Below are 21,781 nucleotides of genomic sequence, written 5' to 3' on the forward strand. Positions count from 1 at the left end.
CTCGGGTCTCTGGAAATGAGTGGACACCCAGGTGGTCGTCTGCTAACCCAGGATCCTTCTCAGCCCCTGAATCCCACATGGCCCCACACTCTGCCCTTCTCCCCACAGGGACCCCCAGGGCCTCCAGGAAGAGACGGGCGGCCAGGAGGGACCGGCCAGAAAGGCAGCCTCGTAAGTCACTTCCCCAGCGCCAGGGGTGGAGGTGACCAGGTGCCACGTGGTGTGGCCAGAGAGTGACCCAGCCCCAGATATTTGCGGACATGGTCCTGGTGACTTCGTGGAGGAGGAATGCCACAAGTGTGGTGATGCCTGAGGCTGTGGTGGCTTTGCTCCACACCCGGCCGTCACCGGCTGCTGCAGTCACGGTCCCACGGCCGGGGCCTCGGTCTCCTGAAGTCGCTGGGAACGCAGCCGGCTAGGGCGCGTGAAGGAGCCAGGACCTCGTCCCTGCTGCTTCACGATGGTTGGACTAGCGGGTTTTTTGGAGAATGATTCTTCTCCTGATTTAGAAATGTTTTTCGAGTTTCAATTTCTCTTACATTGATAATGGAGAAAGTTTCGAGGCTGCACAGGCTCTGACAGCCCTGTGGTCTCCACGAGGTTTCTCAGTGAATGGCTGGGAGGTGCTCTGCAACCGTTGGGAGACGATGCCCCCCTGAAACTTTCCGGGAGCCCCTGGCTGTCTGGGCTGAGCGGAGGGGGTATTTAAGGGACCTCTCCTGTGCCCAGAGCTCGTCTCTGCTGCCAACTGAGCTCAAAGACTCCCTGAGGGAAGCGTTGGCGCCTGGCAGCTGGTCAGTCCTGACCCCTCACCCCAGGCCTCCCCAGGCCTTCGTCTCCCCCTGAAACGGGTGATGGCGGGGACCACAGAGTTGCCCTGGGGCCAAGAGGAGACACTCTGAGTTGAGACTTGTGTCTTCCAGGAGTGGCGCGTCAGGCATCCGGGCTCCTAGACCCGGAGGGAGGAAAATCCGAGACGATTCAGTCAGCATAAACCAGACCTCCCGGGGTGGGGTAGAATGAGTGGAGCGCTGCTTGCTGTTCTCTCGCTGGCTGCATGTTGGTCTGACTTGTGCTAATTATTCTGTCTCTCCCGCAGGGTGAAGCCGGCCCCCCAGGACCTAAGGTACAGACAGGTTGCCTGGGTCTGTGCTCTTCCAGATGGGATCCACCGCTGGGTGGAAGCGCCCTTGGGAGGGGGCCGGGCAGGGTGGGCGCTGGCGGCCGAGGGAGCCAGCTCTCCTGGGCCTGATGGTGGGGTCAGGCCTGCAGCCCCGGCTCCGTCCGCCCCACCAGCGCTGGCGGCGGGCATCCCGTTTGTCCTGCATGGTCCCTTCCACTCGAGTCCTGGTCTGTGGATGAAATGAGACCAGATGTGCTTAGAAGCTGACGACCCCTTTGGAAACAAGCTCCCAGTGAAAACTTACACTATAAAGCGGCTCCCCAGGGGCTTTAGGAGGAGGGAGAAGGATGCCAGACATTGGGGTGCTGCCGGGGGCCCCAGAGGGGGTCCTTCATGCTGTCACACAAGAGTTGGTCCTAGGAGGCCATCCCAGGGCTGGGCCTCACTGCTGGGTCTGTGCCAGCCCCCCCACAGCCAGCCCCGGGGTCCCTTTGGAGAATCCAGCTCCCCAGGGCCACACCTGCTGAGCACTAACCAGAAGCTTCCCCAGCAAGTGACAGGGGCGTCACTGACAGAAGCTGGTGGCGCAGCTCCAGGCTCGGGGTCCACTAGGAAAACGCCGTGGGGAGAAAGGGAGGGAGAGGCGACGATGGATGAGACGGTCAGGAGGGGCCTCGAGGAAGAGACGAGGTGCAGAGTAGAAACGTGTGTGTGTAAACATATGCACACACTCGTGTAGGTACAGTCTTCGGGGATCAGCCAGGAATCCTACTTGATGAGGTTTAAAACGAGGGAGAGGAGACAGCGGGAACAAAATCAGGCATTAGAGACGAGACCAGGTTCCGGCCCGTGGAAGCGAGTGATCACGTTTATGGTCCAGATCCCAAACGCCAGCATTAGATCTTGAGATACGAAGATGAGTCAGGCTTAGAAGAAGCTTGAGTAACTTCAGTAAGAATTCCAGACCCCTCCAACCCAGTTAAAAACTGAGTAGCAAATTGAAGAAAAAAAAAGAGACTAGAGAGAGGTTTCAGAGAACCAACTGTCTTGTAGGAACCTTAACTTGTTAAAGATCAGAAATTAGGTGAGATGTTAAACACGATAACAGGATGGAAGGCTGGGATCCCGACCAAGATTCTGGTCAAACTCGCCCTCGGGCGAAGCGGATGTTAGATGTCTGTTAGATAAAAACAGGTGGAAGTGGAGCCAAGAGGTAACAGAGACGCTCCCTCGGGGAGGTGGCAATGGAAGATGGGGCGCCTGCAGAGGACGGGTGTGGGGGCAGCGAAGGGACTCCCACTGGAGGGGCCGAGGAGGGCATGGCACTGGCTGTGGGGTCCAAGTGGAGAGAGGTTCCAGGAGGCCCCGGGAGGAGAGACTGTGGTGGGCGCTGCCCGGGCCGTGGGATGGTGGCACTCCGTCCAGATGGACTTGCTGTTGGAACAGTGCAGCGGGTCCCGTTCCTGCCCTCCCTACCGGCCAGTGGCCTCAGCACCCCCCACAGCCTGGCAGAAAACCGGTCCTTTACAGACCAGGAGCCTGAGGCTCAGGGAGGTTAGGTGGCCTCGAAGGGGTGGGGCTGGGCCGATGGGTAGGTGGACCCTGGCCTCAGGGCTGTCCCTGCGTGGAGCTGAGCCCTCTGCAGAGGGCCTGCCTGCCGCACGTCCCTGTGTCCCCTCCTCCCACACACTGGGCTGGGCCCTGGGGACCCTCGAACTCTGAGCGGCCAGGCTGTCTGGGCTGCGTGTCACAGACGCTCGTGGGACTAGAGCCCCATGTCGCACGCCTCCCGGCCCTCCCGCTCCTCCCTGAGGCCTTGGTGCCCACTCTGACCCCACCCTCTGGTGGTAACAGGGTCCTGGCAGCCCCCGACTCATTCTCGGCCCTCCTGTCTCCTCCCCTCTTGCTCTCCATCCCTTCGTCGGGAAGCCTGGGCCCCGTGTGCTCTCCGTGCACAGTGTGCCCCAAACCACCAGCACTGAGCTCCCCTGGAACGTGTGTCAGGCGCCTGCATCTGTGGTTCTCGCTCAGTTGTTTTCTTTTAAGTGGATGAAATCGTTTCTTAAAGTCGGATGGAAAGCGGGTGCTGTGGGGTTTGCGTGCCTCCTGGAATGTAGGGTCTTTGGCTTTTCAGATCTGTAAGAAGCATCGTAGGGAAATGTGGGCGCACTGGGGTTTAGCCAACACCCTGGTGGCCGAGAGTGGTGACATCCCCTCTCCCCGCTGTGCAGGGAAACAAGGGAGACCCCGGCCCCATTGGCGCTCCTGGCGAGAACGGCTTGGCAGGACCCCCCGGACCAGCTGGGCCGCCGGGGCCTCCAGGGCCCCCCGGGCTCCCGGGGCCCCCGGGACCAGGACTCGCCGCAGGGTTTGTGAGTACCGACTGCTCCTGGCCCCCAGAAAGCCCACAGCTCCCTCGGGGCACCACACCCTGATTGGCACTTCCGAGCAGCAGCCAGACCGGCGTCCTCCCTCCACCTGGGCTTGTCCCTGGCCCCGTGGTGGAGTCTCTGGTCTCAGCCCTGAGGGGCTGTGCTGGCCCAGCAGGACAGGCTGGTTGGCTGCAGAGCGCACTGACCGCAGGGTATTTACGGCCGGCCGTGTCTCCTGACCGCGTCTCTTCCTGGACAGTGCCCCCTGGTGGAGCCAAGGGCACTGGGAGGGAGCAGCAGGCCCACATCTGCAAACGGTCACTGCTCAGGGATCATGTCCCGTGCGTGATGCTCAAAGGGGACAAACGGAAACTAAACAGCATTGTGTGGCCAGGCCCCCAGTGCAGCTCAGACCAGGTGTAAGGAACCTGAACCCAAGAGAGGCCAAGTGGGGGCCACCCCACCCCACAGGGCCCTGCAGGCAGCAGACCGTTCTTACTGAGGACGAAGCATGGTCGCTTCCAGGCGACCCCAGCCCTTGGAGTCCGCCCCGCTCAGTGTGGCCGGGTGTCCACCTCGGGCCAGTGGCCAGCCTCAGGGAGCGATCTCTTCCTTCAAGAAGAGACGCAGATCTGAGTGTCCCTCGTGGGTTCTCCTCCAGGATGACATGGAAGGCTCCGGGGGACCCTTCTGGTCGACAGCGCGAGGTGCTGACGGGCCACAGGTACTGCCCGCGAGCTGGGCCTGGTCAGGGGGGCGTCCCCGGGGCTGGCCCGAGTGGACCGGGCGCAGCCCTGCAGAGCCGGCAAGGCCGCCTGAGTCCAGGGCCCTGTCCATCCTGGGGGCCCCAGAGAATAGAATCGAGTCTTCAAAATGGCGCAGTGCCTCTGGTGGTCGAGATAAATGACGTGGGGCAGGATGGGCCCTGAAAGATGAGTCTTTTAGGGGAATATCAGTCGTTGAGTTCTCTCATAGCTCTAATTTTAGGAGGTAACAGACTTTTGCCGAGTAGAGTTCTGGCTAAATGACATGGGGCGTTCCTATGAGTCCCACCTGGCGTGCTGTGGACGTGTGCCCTGGTTGGGATGGGGGTCAGCTGAAGCCACTGGCGTCACGAAGTAACTGCGGCTTAGACGAGACAGACGTGAGGGGCACGTCCCTGGGCCAGGCAGCTGCCCCGCGTGGCCGTGGAGCCAGCGCTTCCTCCTTCAGGAGCCCCTGGGCCGTCACAGCCCCTGCCCGGGACACTTGGGGAAGACCTTCAACCAGTGTCCAGCTTGACCCCTGGGAGTCAGCCCGGCAGGAGTGCGCAGTGGGACAGATTCCTATTCTCAGCACCGTTAACGAGAATTTTCACTGGGCAGAAACCAACTCTGTAGTAAGCGAGGATGGGTCCCCCGTTTTAAGTTAGTGCCCTCCTTTCGTATATTTAAAGATCTTGGTTTGTGGCAGTGGCACTTGGCGTCAGGTGACATGTGAGCCAGAAGTGACAGAATTGTTGTCACCGTGATGTGAAGGAGGGGAGGACCCTGTGGGCGACAGCAGCGAGGTCAGGGGGCACGGGTCCTCTTTTTAGGGTTCTAGGCCCAAGTACACAGCTGCAGTGCCCCTTGACCTCTGGAGGGGTCGGCAGGCTGTTTCACGACCTTAGAGGTGATGGAGACTTCGGGGGTCACAGTGTGGCTAGACCAGCCAGGGCCCTGGGCAGCATCCTGTCTGCTCAGGTGCATGCATTTTCAGTTGAATAAAGTGCAGGTTTATTGGTGTTGTGCTGAAGGCGCCAGCTGGGGTGACTCCCGCTCAGGTGGTTCGAATGACGTCTCTGGGGCTCTAGGTGGTGCGAAGACAGGCCATCCTCTCGTGGGATTTCAGGGCTGTGCTGGCTCCTGTTGACAAACTCGAGGCTCTTCCCTTTTCAGTCAGAGCTTTGAGCATGGGGGAGGCTTGTTTTCTTTGGGGAGAGAGGTCCCCCGCGGGGCCAGCGCTGCACTAATGGGGCTTCTCCTTCTCTGCCCGCACAGGGACCGCCCGGCCTGCCTGGAGTCAAGGTCAGTGAGAGGGCCATCAGCCCAGGCTGCACCCTCCCTCCTAGCTGGGACTGACCGCTTCAGGGCCCGAGTTCCTCGAGGGGAGTTTGCAAAATGCAGGGAAGCCTAACGGGGAGCGGGCACCACTGCCCGGAGCCTGCGGGTCTTGGAGTGGCGCCCACCCGTCTTCTGAGGCTCCGGGAATCGTGACCCCTGGCTTCACGTGTCTGAAGTGTTTGCTGACTTGGGGGTACAAGGGCTTAGGGGGGACCCCCTACCCTCGGGGGCAGCCTCCCGCATCTTCCTGCCGCCTGGCTTTGCTCCCTGCCCCTGGAGGACACCAGCCCCCTGACCCCTGGTGGCAAGGGCGGGTGGGACCACCTCGGGTTCAAGGTGCGCAGGGTCCACGTAGGATCAGCTGCTGCCGTTGCACCTGCTTCTTTTGGAGTTTTGCTCTGATTTGCAAAAACTTTGAGACATTTCAAAAGGTTGAGTTTTTAGAAGGACCAACTTAGTAGATTTCTTAAGTTGTTAAAAATGAAGTCATCTCTGTGGAACAGCTTCTTGGAGTGAAATGATGGAAGGTGTGGGGCAATTTCCAGAAAAGTCCAGGCTGCGTACCGTTAGGATGAGACTGGCTCTCTGAGCGGGGGGACCCTTTCCTTCCCTCCTCCCAGAGGAGGGGTGGCCTTGTGGTGGGCTGGCCTGCACACTGCACTCACAGAGCCTCTTATCCACTTTAGGGGGATCCTGGACCAGCTGGGCCACCGGGCACTAAGGTAAGGACCTTTCCTTAGGGTCAGGAAATGGGTGGTCTTGACCAGCCTTGGTCTGAGGGGCAGGGGGTCCCCAGGCTGAGGCCAGAACCCTTGACTGGGCTGTGGCTCCCTCGGCCCCATCAGGACTGGGCTCATCCCTGAGGCCCAGCATGGCCTTGAGCTCGGAGGCCTGCCCGGGACCAAGCTCCGTTCCAGGCCAGCCCCCCTCCTCTGGTCCTTCCTGTGTCGTGTCGGCCCTGACTTTATTCCTCAGAATTTGACATGCTTGTTCCAAAGGGGACCCCCCAGAGCACCTCCCAGGACACCCACCTCCTCTGGGCACCCCCCAGGGCACCTGCCACCCCTAGCTCCCCTCCTGCAAGACACTCTCTCCCCTCAGCCATCCCCCTTCCCACAGGGCACCCACCCCCCAGTCCTCCTCCTGGCTCCATCGAGTAACTTGCAGGAGCCGCATAATTTGTCTGACTGCCCCCTGCCCCCGGCCCCTCCTCCCCTCCACAGCCCCCTAGGCACACACTTGTAATCAGGTTGAATTGCCCTCAGGGGTGTGAGCTAGTCACCGACGGAAACCCCAGCCTGGTCACCTCCCCGGGTGCTGTGGCTCGTGGCCGTGGGCTGACATGTGGTCCCCTCCTTGTGTCCGTTGCAGGGAGAAGTCGGAGCAGATGGAGGTCCCGGGTTCCCCGGCCTCCCCGGCAGAGAGGGCGCGGCTGGAGCCCAGGTGAGTGACCGCCCTGGGCCCGGGGCTGTTTGGGGTGGCACCCCCAAAGGAGCTGTGCCTGGGTGAGGGCTGGCACCTCAGTGTGGTCTCCGGGGGTCTCTGGCCCAGTTCTCTGTACCCCAAGGGGCCCGGAGACCCCGGCTCTGTGGGACGTGAGTGGAGGTCCCAGCTGTCTGAGGGGGTTTCCTACAGTTGCCCGGCTCCCCCCCCCAGCCCCCTGCCCCCCTCGGGCCCCATTTGGTTGGAGGAGGAGGAGGAGCTCTCCACGTCCTCGTCCAGAGCCGGTCTCTGTGGTGCCAGGTCTTAGGGGAGGAAGCTGGTGTTCTCTTTGTCATGACCATTTCCCTCCTGTCTCCACAGGGGCCAAAAGGAGAAAAAGGGACCCAGGGAGAGAAAGTGAGTGGGGGGATGGGCTGGGGCCACAGGCTGGGAGGCGGGCTGCCCTCCACCCCACGCCACCCACAAGGCCTTGGAGACTTGGGGCGGAGACCCTCAGGTCTGGGGCGGTCTCAGGGCTGGTGTGCAGGGCCCCCGGCTCGGAGCCTGCCCTGCCTGGGGCAGAAGCTCTCAGGGCCGCGGTCCTCAGCCCTGAGCATCTGCTCACTCCTGGGCTCCGGGATCCCCTTCCGAGTCCTGCGTGGGCTTGGGGGTCCCTGCCAGAGCCGCCATCACAGTGCACCCCCTGGAATCAATCCAAGTGCTGGACACTGGCTTCTCTTCCAGGGCGACCCAGGGAAGGACGGAGTGGGGCAGCCAGGCCTCCCTGGACCCCCTGGACCCCCAGGGCCTGTCGTCTACGTGTCGGAGCAGGACGTAAGGACACTGCATGGGTGGGCACGCACTCTGCCTGGACCCCCAGCACTGGTTCCGGCTGGTGCAGGCCCAGTCCTGATGGCCTTGGGCCACACTCTGACTCCAGTGGGACTGGGAGCCCACGGGTCAGGGCCGCGAGCCTTCCCCGTGTAGTGTGACTCCCACAGACACTGGGGTTTCTAGTCTGCTGGTTCATTCAGAACTAGAGACCGTGTCTCCTTCTGCTGAGACTTTTTCATTATTTAAAAGAGAAAAAGGATGCATGCTTGGGTGTCTAGAGAGAATCGGAAATTCTGTAGCAGAAACTGTGAGCAGAGAAGCCTCCCTCTCTGCTGAGTCTTATAGGCATCTCGGTCATCGAGCCGGGCTTTCCAGGTGCCCTCTCCCCTCTGGCCCTTTGCACACAGCACAGGGAGGTGGGGGACTGGTCCCCGGTCCCAGGGTCACCGGAAGCTTCTACGGTGCAGGAGCAGCTTCTCTTCTATCTGAGGAGCTTGAGGCAGGAGCCGGAAAGACAGTTGAAAGAAAAGTTTCCTTCACGTCTAGTTCCTGGTGTCGTGTTGCTGATCTTGTGATGGTGGCACACAAGTGGGGTTTTAATTGCAAATGTGGTTTTCCTTTCTTTTTCATGATTTTGTGTTTTTGCCGACTTACACATAGAGAGCAGTGGCCAGCGTGCCAGGACCCGAGGTAGGTGCCATCCTGTCGGGGAGCCGCGCGTGCCCGTTGCGTCCGCCTGAGCTGACGCTGTCCTCTCTCCCGCAGGGCCGCCCCGGGCTCGCTGGCTTTCCCGTAAGTCACCTTGTGGCCTCGCCCCTGCCCTGACCGGGAGCCCCAGGCAAGCCCGGCACTGGTGGCACCCGAGAGGCTGAGAGGCTCCTGGCACTGGAGCAGAAGCCCCCGGGGTCCGGGGTGGGGGTGGGGGTGGGGGTGGGGCAGGCCCTCCTCGGGCCATAACTGGTCAGGACCTCAGGGCGGGCGCTGTCCAGGCAGCCGTGCTGGGAGTGGGCATGCTCAGCCATCGCAGAGGTGGGGTCACTGCTATGGCCCCTCATTCCTGCCTGTCTCCCCGCAGGGACCAGCCGGGCCGAAGGGAGACCTGGGCTCCAAAGGCCAGCAGGGCCTCCCAGGACCCAAGGTGAGGGGTTCAGGCACCGTCTACAGGAACAGCCCCCTCTGTGACACTGAGGGGCAGTCCTGGTTCACCCAGGTGACCCCTCCGGGCTGGGGGGGACCTGGGTGCCCCCACGGCTGACCTGCAGATGTCCCATGTGGGGAGCTGTGACCTGGAGCGTGTGATGGATTCCAACGTGGGCTCTCCTTGTGGTCACTTCTCTGGAGGCTCTGGGCTGAGACCCCCGATCACAGAGCCCCTGAGAGGGGGCCCCCTCACCCCATGCCGGGGGCTCCCATTGGAGCCCTGAGGTGGGGCCTCGCCATGGTGGGTGCAAGGCCCCACTCCTCCTACTCTTCCAGGGCGAGAAGGGTGAGCCGGGTGCAGTCTTTGGCCCCGATGGCGGAGTGCTGACCGCCTCCCAGAAAGGAGCCAAGGTGAGGCGGTCCCTTGGGCCTTGTTTCTCGTCCCTCCTGTGGGCAGGGGGTCATGGGGGCAGCACAGAGCGTTTGTCTTCCTGAGAGGGGGTGGCTCCTGACCCCATGTAAGAGACTGTCTTTAGCAGGGTTCTGGAACCTTCCCTGTCTGTTCCCCTCTCGCAGCCGCACTGGGAGGGTCCTCAAGGTCCCCTGGAGCCCACATGGCCCCTGGTCGGCCTCTGCCACTGAGGGCACTCGGGGACCATGGCTGTGGGCTCCCAGGCTTTGCCCAGTGGGAGCAGCCTGGCCCTGTGCTGTCCAGGTGTCTCTGGCCTCTTCTGGGGGCACCACTGCTGGGGTTGGGGTCTTGACCTCCCTCCTCAGGAGGGAGCCGAGTGTGGCTGAGGTCAGCTGTGGGCCTCTTGAGGGTCTCCCCTCCCGGCAAGTGGCCCCCCCAGACAGCCCCTGGGGAGTGTCCTGGGGAGGAGCTGGGCCTGGGTCGGGTGGCCGTTGGGGGCAGGCCTGCAGGGGGTCCCCAGCTTCCCAGGATTGTTTGGGGATGGGCCGTGAGTCCCTGGATCCCCAGGCCCAGAGAGCTCTCTGCTTGTACTGCCCGGCGTCACATGTGAGGTGGGGCCCTGTAGTGACCCCGGCCAGGGTACTGCACGGGCAGGGCCCCCAAGCTTCCGGGCCCCCAGGGTGCACCCTGTCCATGCACCCCTGGGACACAGGTCCCAATCCTAGCCTTCTCTCCCCTGGTGTTGTCAGAGCCTCAGGCGTTCCCTGGGGCCTCCAGATGGGCAGTGAGACCCGTCTAAGGGTTGCCCAGTGGGGGTGACCTGATGTGCCTTCTGGTTTTCTGTTCAGGGTGAGCCCGGCTTCCGAGGACCCCCGGTGAGTATGCCCCCACTTTCCCACAGGGAACACACGTGTACTGCCGTCTGAAAGGTCACACAAGGCTACCCGAGGCACCTGTCAGCGCCTGGTGCTGAGCGGGCACGGGCGGCCCGAGTTGACCTCCCAGCTGCACCTTTAAAGCGCAGGCAGGTGCTGGGCCGGGGCCCACAGTGGGACCAGGCTCTGCTCACCGAGATGGGGCTCCTCCCCTCTGCAGGGGCCATACGGACGGCCTGGGCACAAGGGAGAGATTGGCTTCCCCGGACGGCCGGTAAGGACAGGGGTCTTGTGCGGTGTGTGTGGGCAGCGGGCTCAGAGCCACGGGGCCCAGTAGGGATGGATGGCCACTCCTCCACTGTCCTCCCAGGGGCCAGCCCTGCCTGAGCACAGAGCTCTCCAGGACGTGGGCAAGGGATTCCTGGGCCCTGCTCACAGGCCCCTCGACCCCAAGGGGCAGACACCCCAAGGAGGCCCTGGGTTGGGGCAGGAGCTGCAGGGCCAGACCCCCAGGGCCCAAGGGCTGGGGCGTGTGAGGCTGGGGTTGGGGACTGAGGCACCAGCCGAGGCCGAAGTGCTGGCCAACTGTCCCCACCACTGTGCTCTGTGCCAGGGTCGCCCCGGGATGAACGGCTTGAAAGGGGAGAAAGGGGAGCCAGGAGACGCCAGCGTCAGGTTTGGTATGAAGGTGAGTGTCTTTCGAGGGGCCCCGGAATGTCCTCAGGGCCCTGGAATGGCACAGCTGGAATGTCCTCAGGGCCTGCACTTCATCTGTGGGAGCTGCTTCTGAGTGGCACTGGGGTGTGACCACTTCGTGCTGGTCCTCTGACACACAGCACCCCCCCACACACACAGGTGCACAGTGCACACACGCACATGTGCAAACGCACACACGTGCACACACACACACATACAACCCAGGCCCCGGACGGAAGCCCAGCATGCTGTTCTCGGAAGGGCGTCCAGGCCGGCGTGGGTTTGGGCCGGCCCCCTCCCTGCCTCGGGGGTCCTTGTCTTTCGACACCACTTTATAACTTTCGGTAACTACCGTCTTTGGAGCCATGGGTTGTGTTTCAGTCACGTCAGCAGGGTGGGGCATTTTTAATCGTCTGCCTGAGACAGCTGCCGTCCAGACAGCACTTGCCCCTGACTCAGCCGACCAGGCGCCCAGTGACCTGCACGCCATGGGTGTCCTCCTGGATGTGTGAGTCGGATGTGGGTCAGGGCCCCGGCCCCCGCCCGGCCCTCCCTGACCGATCCCTCCTGCTCCGCGAGCCCAGCCTTTGGGGACACGTGGTCCTGAGGCCATCTCCTCTTCTGGTTTGTTCCTCGCTGCTGGTTCCTCCTCGAGGCTTTGTTGCTTCTTCTGGACTGAGACTGGCTCTCAGCATGTGAAAGATCAAGAGCCAGGGGCAGCATCTGGCCGAGTCCTGAAGGGGCGCTGGAACAGCAGGTCACGCTCGTCAGAAGGAAGACGGGCTCCGGAGGTTCAAGGCGGGTGTGAGGTGGCTGCGTGCACACGCCCCTCGTTGCTGCCTCTAAGGGGCCTGGGCTCCGTGCCCTCCTGCCCCTCTGTGGACCCGAGCTCCCAGCTCCGGTCCTACCTCCAGCCTCTCCCTCCTCGGCCACAGTGAGACAGTGGCCTGGGGAGTGACCACAGGGTGGCGGGTGGGTGGCGAAGGTGCCCAGTCCCGCAGAGTGATGCATGGCAGGAGAGAAGCACAGCTTGCCGTCCTGCCTTGTCCCGACGGTGCCTTCGAACCCCAGCCCCCGCCTGTGCTCAGTGGGCTCTCACTTTCAGCCTGAGTACTTCTGATGCCACCTGCTCTCTTTCCGAGAGTCAGTAGATACACGCAGGTTCATTCACGCACGCAGCCTAAAGCTGGCCGCGGCCTCCTGGGGCGCCCTTTCACCTGGAAATACACAGCTGAACTTGGAAGGGTCTCCAGTTCACGGCCATGCGGGTGGCGTGTCCACCTTCACATACAGTCCAGACGCCCTTGCTCATCTCCCAGGAACATTCTGAGCATGACTATCCTGGAAGCAGGAGGGGACAGCTCTGTCCTCAGGGACCCGGGACCACAGAGCCAACTGGGCACTTCCTCGGTTATGCTGTCAGACGCATTCAGTTTTCTGGTTTTATTGTGATTTTTAGAGATGCTCCTCCCAAGTCTGCCACCCTGGCTGGTGTCGATGGCCCAGCTGTGAACATGACTGACCAGAACTTTCTGTCCTCCCCATGCAGGGTCTGCCTGGCCCCCCGGGGCCCCCAGGGCCCCCAGGCCTTCCTGGGACTCCTGTCTACGACACGAACGTGAGTCACCCATCACTCGCTGTACCATCGCCTCCCTACCCTCCTCCCTACACTGCTCCTCGGAGGAGCTGCCGCCTTCCCATCCCCACCACTGAGCCCCACGTAGCGGCTGACCCCCAGGTGGAGGCTGACCTCCAGGGAGGGGCTGACCCCTAGGCAGAGGCTGACCCCTAGGGAAGAGTTAATCCCCAGGGAAGGGCTGACCCCCCAGGGAGGGGCTGACCCCTAGGTGGAGGCTGACCCTGAGGGAAGGGCTGACCCCAGGGAGGGGCTGACCCTCATGGAGGAGCTGATCCCCAGGGAGAGGCAGCCTGAACCATGGCCTCTATGTCCCTGGGGTGGGTGTTTCTGGGAAGGGTGGGTGTTTCTGGGAGGGATTGGTGGGGGACCTGGCCTGCCTGTCTGTGGGCTGCACCTGGTGGGCAGTTGATTAGAAGACACGCTGTCTGGCTGTAAGGCTGGGGGAAGTAAGGCTGGGGGAAGGGAGGGCTCTATGATCTGAGAGTCTGAGCCCAGAGCTCCCAGCCCTGTGGTCCTGGGGGGCAGACACCCCCATTTCACGATGCTCAGGGACATGGCATGACTCACAAGGGGCCGGTCTCATCAGGACAACGGCTCCATACACCAAACCCCGTGTTCTCTCCCTGCCCTTATCTGCACCCCTGTCTGGGAGCGGGTTCCCCATGTGACCTTGCAGACAGGGTCTGGGGCCTCAGGGCTCAGAGACCCCTGGGTGGGTGGTGGCCTTGGCTCTAGAGCATCTCCCTCAGCAGCCAGCTCTGGCCTATCTTTGCAGGCGTTTTTGGAGTCTGGCCGCCCTGGACCTCCAGGATTGCCAGGTGATGGTCCTCGGGGAGGGTGGGTCCCTTCCTCTCTGGCCTCGGCTTGGAGCTGGGGCGGGGGCCCCTCACAGGGCTGCGGGGTTCTGCAGGACTTCGAGCTCCCCACTAACCCTGGGCTCCTCCATCCCCGAGGCAGCATGAATTCCCCGTGGCCCACGCCCCCCAGTCCCGATTGATCATGGTCCCCTCTGCTGAGCCTCCTGGTTCCTCCAGGCAGGACCTTCCAGGCAGCCTAACCGTGGATGGGAGTAGACACTGAATGGCCACCCACTTGCCATCCGAAATTCAGATCTGGCTTTCCTACCCACGGAAGCGCCTGGTCTGCCCACAGGAGCGACGTGGCCTCTGGGAACTGACCGCTGGGCAGGGTGGGACCTCCGAGCGCTTCTGCCGGCCGCAAGCTCTTGCTCTGATGGCCCCCAAGTCCATGTGACGTCCCCTTCCCTGACCTAGGCCCCCCTTAGTGTACACAGTGCTCACCAGGGTCGGGGGCATGTGCAGGTGGGAGGGAATGTCCTCGAGGTCGAGGTCACACATTTGACACTGGGCACTTGGCTCTTTGTCCCTCCAGGGCACCAGGGACCTTCTGGACCGAAGGGTGACAAAGGAGAAGTGGGTCCCCCTGGACCACCCGGTGAGTGCTCTAGGCAGCTCTGGGCTGATGGGGCCAGGGCACCAAGCGTGGTGGGTGGGTCCTCCATGCTCGCTGTGTGTCTGGTCATCCATCCTGCCCTCCCGGAGAAAGGAAGCCCCTTCCAGGCTCAGGGGGCCCTGACAGGGCCTGTGGTGCTGGGTGTTGATTCGGGGCCACCTGGTCGGCCCCACAGCCTCGGGGCCAGGGCGAGGGACTGCAAGGACAGGTGGCTGGAGGAAGCAGGGCCAAGGTGATGTCCAGGCAGGATGTCCCATCACCCCGCCCACTGAGGATTGGGGCTGGGCCCCAAGAGCTGAGGCGCCTCCTCACTGCCAGCTGGCTGAGAGCCGGGGCCTCCAGGAGTCGGGGGCTGCTGCCCAGAGCGAGGGCAGGTCAGAGCCAGGTGGCGGTGGAAGCACACCTTGCTGACGGGACGAGCTCCCTGAGGCCCGGGATTTAACAAGGACCAGGAAGGAGCGCCCAGACTCGGGCTTAGCTGTGATAGTGACGTTCAAAAGTGAACAATGGTGGAGATGTCAGCAGAGAGCTGGACCCGGAGAAAGGAGTTGGGTTTAATTCTGGGGCTGAAAGCCACGGCGTGGGACTCGAGGGCCCTGTGTAAGTTTGTCAGACGGGACACAGCCCGAGAGAGGGGGGGATGGAGGTCAGTCCACGCGAGCTCCAGGAGGACGGACAGCCTGACGGAGCAGAGACACTGCAGGGTGAGGACTTGGCTGCTGTCAGGCGCCACAGAGAGGGGGCACCAGGTAAAGAGCATTTGGAGGCCTGTCGGCCGAAAGATTTCCAAAATGAGGAACGATTCAAAGACGCCTCATATGGCAGCTGATTCCTGCACAGAAATGAGAGGAGGCCATCAGAGGTTCCAAACGTCGGAGGGAAGTAACTGCTCGCTTAGAGTTCTGCAGCAGGGAAGACATCCCTCATGGGGAAAATGCAGCAGGCAGCCAGGCCCTCCCAGCACACCTGCCTTGTTGGGGACGCTGAGACCCTTTGGGGAGAAGGAAGTGACGCAGCAGAGAGCGTGGGTAGGGGGCGAGGGAGGAGCAGCAGAGAGGAGAGTCACCCCCACGGCTCTGCTCCACACCGCGCAGGACAGTGGAGGCCCGAGACCCTGGAGGGAAGACACTGGACTGAGGCAAGGAGGCACCTTGTCACCAGGAAGGAGCCAAGGGCGGGAGGGAGAGTGCGCCTAACAACCTATCAGAAGGTAAATTGCAGAGAAAAAGCTCGATCCAAAGATGGTGAAAAAGGAGAGAAAAGGAGTTCACAACAGCTGGAACAAATAGAAAACAGGGAGTAAAATAGCTGATTTAAACCCAAGTGTACAATCAGTGCGTTACACGTGAAGAGGGAAATGCTCCTGCTGAAGACAAATACGCCAGTGGAGAAAAAACAAACCATATGGTGCTCACAGGAGACCCCTAAACGGGAGGACACGAGACTGCAGGTGAGAGGGAGGATGTTCTGTGAGAAGGGAGCTGGGGAAGGTGGTCACACATGTACGTGTGCCTTTGTGCACGTGTGTGTGTATGTGTGCCTGTGTGCACGTGTGTGCATGTGAAATCAGACAAGTGTATCTCAAGGCGGGAGACGTTGCCAGAAATCGGAAAGTGTTCATAATCATCAAAAAGGAAATCCAGCAGGAAACACAGCAATTCTAAGTTTCTTTGCACATAACGACATAGCTCCCAAGATATAAAAAGTAAAGTTGATAGAACTAAAAGGAAAAACACAGAAATCACTCTTCATAGGGAGTTTTAACCCTGCTGTCAGTAAGGGATGGAACAGCAGACACAAGAACAGGTCATCGGGAGATGGCGGGTCCCAACCGTGGTGGCAACCAGCACCTCTGTGCCTGGCACCAACACCGAGATGCCATCTCTACCACGTGGCCCACGCTGTGGCTCTGGAGAGCTGGGTCATGTGGAGCAGGCTATCTGACCACAGTGGAAGGAGCGGGAAGTCAGCATCAGAGAGGGACATGGAAACGCCCGAGAGCAGTGCACTGCCTGGTGGGAACGGAGAAGACCTGCCTGGAGCTGGAGGATGACCAGACTGGACTCGTCGAGGGTAGTGAGGGGGCAGCGAGGGCCTTGCTTGCAGGGCTCTCAGCCCTCCCTCTGCAGCCCGTGGTGGCCTTGGAGCCGAGAGACCCCCACTTGATGGGGCCTCTGCATTGGGTCGCCCAGCTCTGCCAAAGGACCTGGGACGGGAGCCGCAGCGACGGCGTGTGAGCTGGGCTGGCCCTGGGTGGGCGTGGAGTTCCCCCGTAACAGCCCAGGCAGAGCCCAGAGCTGGGGCTCCCGCCTGTCAGGGCTTCACACTGGCCTCCCCCAGGCCGTTTACCCAGCGGGGGGCCCAGGACTCCGGCAGCCCTGCAACTCCGTGGGGCTGATGGGGTGCCAGCTCCCCCATCAGGTCTACCCAGCGGGGGTCTTGTCACCCCAGTGCTCTGACATCCCACCTTTGTCGGGTTTCCAGGGGAAGGGTCTGGAGAAGGTCAGCCCAAGGTCACTTTCCTCCCTGGAAGGAGAACGGGTTTTCTTAACTCTTCGTTTACAAAATTACGGCTGTATGTCCTGTACGTTTCTAAGCATACAGCTCAAGAAGTTAGAAAACCAATAGCAGCTTTAGTTTGAAGAAAATAGATGGGAAGAAATAGTAAAGATCAGAAGTAAATGGAAAAAAAAGTCCACATATGTAATAGAAGTGTCAAGGAAAAACAAAATTGGAAAGTTAGTTCTTTGAAAAGGCTGATAACATTGATATGCCCCTCACAGGCCTGAGAGGGATGAGATGCCACAAGTGAAGCTGGCAGAGGGCTCCTCTGCCAAGTGTCGCCTGGACACCCACCTACCACCCTCGGGGGGGACACGGGCTCCCCGGGGGTGCAGGCCCAGCCAGGGTGAGAGGCGGGGCGAGAAGTACGTGGCATGTGTTTTGGGAAGGGAAGAAACAGACCTGCTGTTTTCACAGACAATGCTTTTTGAATGTCAGCAACCCAAAAGGATCGACCAATAAACTGTTAGAATTAAGGAGTAAATCTGCCAAGGTCACAAGGGCACTTTACAGAAATCAGTGACCCGTCATACTTGAAATGAAATTTTAAAAAGGCGCCTTTTAGAAAAAGAGATCAGATTGGCAGTTCCAGAAGTGGGCAGTGGGGGGTGGGGACAAGGGGTAAAGGGGGGTCACAAGGTACAAACTTCCAGTGAGTTATTAGAGAACTGAGTCCTGGGGGTGTCAGGTTCAGCGCGGTGACTATAATGCACTGTATCGTCTATTGGAAAGTTGCTGAGAGTAGATCCTAAAAGCTGTCATACAAGAAAAAAACCGTTTTTTTAAACCTATGTGAAATGACAGATGCTAAGTCATCTTACTCGGTAATCATTTCATGCTATGTCAGTCAAGTCATCATGCTACACCTTAAACTCACGCCGTGCTTTTTGTCAGTTGTATCTCAAAACTGAAAGAAAAAGGCACCGTTAACCAAAACATCAAGAAATAGCAAGTAAGTGGGAATACGTGGAGCCTCTACCCAGAGACACAGAAACGACGACAGGAGGGGAAGGAGGACGCAGGCAGGTGCGGGTGGTGGTGAAGGGGAGGCGAGGACGCTCACCCAATCTCGCCTCCCGCAGGGCAGTTCCCGTTGGACCTCCTCCAGCTGGAGGCTGAAATGAAGGTGGGTGACAGCGCTGGTCCTCAGGGGAGCCTGGTGCAGACCGTCGTCCCGCGGAGCTGTCTGCCCACCCCGTGCTGGGCACTGGCTGCAGGATCCGCGCAGTCCTGGCTCAGTTTTGGGGGACCTGGTTGGCGCAGTGGGAGGCTGGGAAGCCGAGCCCTGTCCCACAGGGCCTGCCAGGCCTGGGCTCCAGAAGCTTCCGGCTGTCATACCCTGCCTACACCCCGCCCCTCCCCACCTGGCAACGAGAGCTGGGCTGTCCCTGACTGGCATTTCTATCCACAGGGGGAGAAGGGTGACCGAGGGCCTGCCGGACAGAAAGGTGAAAGGGGCGAGCCCGGAGCTGGCGGATTCTTCGGCTCCAGTGTGCCCGGCCCCCCCGGCCCACCGGGCTACCCTGGGATTCCGGTAAGTCTGGGCCCCGGGCCTCCCTGCAGATGCCTGCCCAGGCCCAGGCCTGTGTCAGAACTGGTGTCCCCAGAGGTCCCTGGGGCCAGAGCCGAGGGCGAGTCCAGCCCAATGGGGTCGCCCTCCAAGGCCACAGCCTGTGCCTGCGAGCTGGGCCCCAAGGGCGCCCTCTTCCTGTTCTTTGTCCTTGTGTGGGGGGATATGGCAGGTGGGTAGGGGCTCAGCCCCTGTCCTCCCAGGGTGGACTCGCTGGCCTGGGGGCGCTGTTCCTCCTCAGCGGGACTCTACCAGACCCCTCAGGGAGACTGTCTGTCCTAAAAGATTCCAGGGAACCGTGGGCCCCAGCTTCTATCTGGCGGGTGGAAGGGGATCGAGGGCCCCCCGGGGACCGCACCCTTGTCCAGGGGCCACTCAGGTCTCCATCCTGGGGTCCCATCCTAGGTCCTGTGGCCTGGGCGGGGAGGTGACCATGGCTCGGAGGCAGTGCTCGCTGCGGGGGCTCTTGGCAGATGCAGCCCAGACCCTCAAGTTTGCTTGTCCCGGGCCTGAGGGACGTAGGTGACAATGCTCTGTGTTTTGTCATCCACCCTAGGGTCCTAAGGGAGAGAGCATCCGAGGACAGCCTGGCCCACCTGGACCTCAGGGACCCCCTGGCATCGGCTATGAAGGACGCCAGGGGCCTCCCGGACCCCCTGGTCCCCCAGGCCCCCCAGGGCCCCCTTCCTTTCCTGGCCCTTACAGGCAGAGTAAGTCAAGCAGGAGTGGGCCTGGGCTCCAGCCTCATCCAGCCAGGGCCACGGATCCCACCTCTGGTTTCTCTCTTAGCCATCAGCGTTCCAGGCCCTCCAGGCCCGCCTGGGCCCCCAGGACCCCCCGGCACCATGGGCACCTCCTCAGGGGTAAGCAGCGCCCACCCTAACCCGTTAGACCTCCCTGTCACCCCGCCCTTCCCCGTGGAGACCCATGGAGGGCTGCCTCAGGGACCCTTGCTGGACCCCACAGGGACCCCAGCGGCTGAGGCCGGCATTGCCCCGAGCAGGTGCACAGAAGCCCTGAGACGTGGTTTCCAAAGGGGAAGCAGGGATCCCGGGGTCTAAGGTGGGCAGACTGGGAGGGTGGCCCCTGAGAAGGTCCCGGGCCCCCACAGTGCTCATGGGCACCTCAAAGACTACATGCCAAGACGCCCCTCCTTCCTGGAGGGGACCACCCGACGAGAAAGGCGCCCACTTCAGTCTTGAGGACTGTCCCTCACGAGGGGGCGTCTGTGTCCCCACCCAGCTTCCTGAAATGTCCAACACGGCCCCCCGGATGCCCCACCCTGTCAGGACCATGTGCCCCACCACCGCCCCCCCGTGAGCCCCGAGGGTGCCTCTGCCCAGCGGGACCCATGGGCCTGGCTTCCAGCAGGTGAGGATCTGGGCCACGTACCAGACCATGCTGGACAAGGTGCCCGAGGTGCCGGAGGGCTGGCTCATCTTCGTAGCCGAGAGGGAGGAGCTGTACGTCCGCGTCCGGAACGGGTTCCGGAGGGTGCTGGTGAGTTCTCCGGCCAGACTTTCCCCTCACACGGAAGGGGCCTGCGGCCGTCCCACCTCGCTCATGGCATGAGGGATGCCAGAGAAGATGCAGGCAGAGCAGGAAGCCCCGGGTGGTGGGGGGCGCGCAGAGGGTCCACTGCGAGCCTCGCCGAGTCAGGACCGTCCCGCTGGGCAGGCGCCCCGTGCAGTGACAGCCACGTTTCTCCTCACCCTTCTTTCCTTAAGCTTTTAATTAGTAGACTGTTTGCTTGAGCCATTCTAGGTTTACAGAGAAGTGACCCCTTATGCCTTTTATAGTAGATGATGTGTTAACTGCGTCGTGGGCCAGGCTCTAGGAGGCAGCCCGGCTGGCGTCCAATGGGGAGGGCCAGGCGGGCGAGTGGACAGGCTGCCTGGGTCTGGGTGTGGTGGGCTGGGGGCCCCGGCCTGACCCCACGTTTTCTTCCAGCTGGACGCCCGGATGCCCCTCCCCCGCGGGACGGTAAGGATCCTTCGTCCCTCCACGACCGTGCAGTGGACACCTGCGCTCCAGGCCCCGGGCACGGCCAGGACGCAGGGCGTGCAAGTGTGGTGGTCTGCACGCTGCATCATGTTTCTGGACGACCCCTGGTGCTTTAGGGTCTTGGAGCCCCTTGTGCGGCCACCCCTGCTGGGGAGTAGGGTGTGCAGACCCCGAGGGGCACCTCCCTTCAGTGCACACTTGTCACTCTCCCCGGGCGGGAGATCCACTCCTGGGAAGTCCACTTCTTATTTGAGTTTTTGTCTTTATTCATGCAGAGTGTGTTCCCGGGACTGACCCCTGTAGGGTGGGCCAGAGGGGAGGGAGAGCGAGGATGGGGGACAGAGGGGCCGAGATAGTGAATTTTCCTAAGTCCGTGTCAGTCCAGCTGCTGAGAGCTCCTGAGTAGAAGACACGACTTCTCAGGCGGCTCAGGAAGGAGGCCCTGTGCCAGGTGGCAGGTCCCCCTTCCTTGCTTCCTTCCTTCCTTTCGTCCTTCGTTCAGCACAGTCACCGGCCCCACCTGTGTGCTGGGCAGTGTTCGCAGTGTGAGGTGCAGCTGTGCATGACACAAGCAGAGCCCCCCACCCCGTGGAGCTGACACTGTGTCAGGGAGACGGGCAGTAAAGGCGATAAGCAAAACGTCATATTATATTACATATACTGTATAATATTGTATGTAACATATACGTTACAAATTATTAATGAGTAATAGGGACCTGGTAATAGGTCGCAGGTAGTAAATTGTATGGTGCATCAGAAGGTGTTCGCTGCTGTGGGGAAAAAGTGGGAATCGGGTGGGGCGCAGGGGCTGGGACTTCGAAGGTGGAGGTCATCTCTGAGGTGGGAACGGAGCAAAGGCTTAAGGCAGCGAGACCCGGGTCCCCGGGAGTCTGAGCTGCAGCCAGGAGGGGCCCGTGAGGTCAGGGGGCTGTAGTGGCCTGAGGGCCCCAGGGCCACAGCAAGGAGGTGGCTTCTGGGTGTCACGGAGCCCGGGGACCTTGAGCAGAGGGCCCTCTGGCCCTATTCCAGCGTTAAACAGGCTGGTGCAGCTTCCCCTCACCCCCGGCTCCCCCCAGTACTTCGGGGCACCCCCAGCTCTCTGCCTCCAGTCCAGCCCTCTCCTGCCCAAGAGCACAGGTTGGGGTACAGATGAAGGGGTGCCCGGGCCAGGCAGCCAGATTTCGCTGGAGCAGGAGAGCAGAGCACAGGGCGCCCGGTAGGGCCTCACGGTACTGTCTGCCCCTCGGTCCGCAGGACAACGAAGTGGCCGCCTTACAGCCCCCCGTGGTGCAGCTCCACGAGGGCAACCCGTACCCCCGGCGGGAGGTTCCCCACTCCACGGCACGACCCTGGCGGGCGGACGACATCCTGGCCAGCCCCCCACGTCTGCCGGACCCCCAGCCCTACCCTGGAGCCCCGCACCATGGCTCCTATGTGCACCTCCGGCCGGCGCGCCCCACCAGCTCACTCACCCACACCCACCAGGACTTTCAGCCGGTGGTGAGTGACTGTCCATTATAGTTAAAGGCCTCCAAGGTCAGTCCTTACTCATGTCCTGGGGAAGCTGGGACGACG

At 61.6% G+C, this 21,781-nt stretch overlaps 1 protein-coding gene across 8 annotated transcripts in view; it reads left to right on the forward strand.

Annotated features, from left to right (window-relative positions):
* Positions 1-21,781, forward strand: part of COL18A1 (collagen type XVIII alpha 1 chain) — a 110,178-nt gene that overhangs the window by 85,820 nt on the left and 2,577 nt on the right. For 4 of the 8 annotated variants that reach the window (XM_070252597.1, XM_023630305.2, XM_023630303.2 and 1 more), the window contains 26 exons: positions 109-171; positions 1,100-1,126; positions 3,355-3,495; positions 4,157-4,219; positions 5,517-5,543; positions 6,266-6,301; positions 6,951-7,022; positions 7,383-7,418; positions 7,746-7,835; positions 8,496-8,525; positions 8,601-8,627; positions 8,911-8,973; positions 9,312-9,386; positions 10,236-10,262; positions 10,483-10,536; positions 10,876-10,950; positions 12,508-12,576; positions 13,373-13,415; positions 13,990-14,052; positions 17,715-17,758; positions 18,044-18,166; positions 18,759-18,912; positions 18,992-19,065; positions 19,571-19,702; positions 20,153-20,185; positions 21,461-21,706. In XM_070252597.1, coding sequence (XP_070108698.1) covers positions 109-171; positions 1,100-1,126; positions 3,355-3,495; positions 4,157-4,219; positions 5,517-5,543; positions 6,266-6,301; positions 6,951-7,022; positions 7,383-7,418; positions 7,746-7,835; positions 8,496-8,525; positions 8,601-8,627; positions 8,911-8,973; positions 9,312-9,386; positions 10,236-10,262; positions 10,483-10,536; positions 10,876-10,950; positions 12,508-12,576; positions 13,373-13,415; positions 13,990-14,052; positions 17,715-17,758; positions 18,044-18,166; positions 18,759-18,912; positions 18,992-19,065; positions 19,571-19,702; positions 20,153-20,185; positions 21,461-21,706 — 1,887 coding nt within the window. The remainder of the gene's footprint in view (positions 1-108; positions 172-1,099; positions 1,127-3,354; positions 3,496-4,156; positions 4,220-5,516; positions 5,544-6,265; positions 6,302-6,950; positions 7,023-7,382; positions 7,419-7,745; positions 7,836-8,495; positions 8,526-8,600; positions 8,628-8,910; positions 8,974-9,311; positions 9,387-10,235; positions 10,263-10,482; positions 10,537-10,875; positions 10,951-12,507; positions 12,577-13,372; positions 13,416-13,989; positions 14,053-17,714; positions 17,759-18,043; positions 18,167-18,758; positions 18,913-18,991; positions 19,066-19,570; positions 19,703-20,152; positions 20,186-21,460; positions 21,707-21,781) is intronic. The other 4 variants (XM_070252596.1, XM_070252598.1, XM_023630304.2 and 1 more) reach the window with 1 other exon arrangement.

This window comes from Equus caballus, chromosome 26 (assembly GCF_041296265.1).
Source record: "Equus caballus isolate H_3958 breed thoroughbred chromosome 26, TB-T2T, whole genome shotgun sequence".
Taxonomy (NCBI): Eukaryota; Metazoa; Chordata; class Mammalia; order Perissodactyla; family Equidae; genus Equus; species Equus caballus.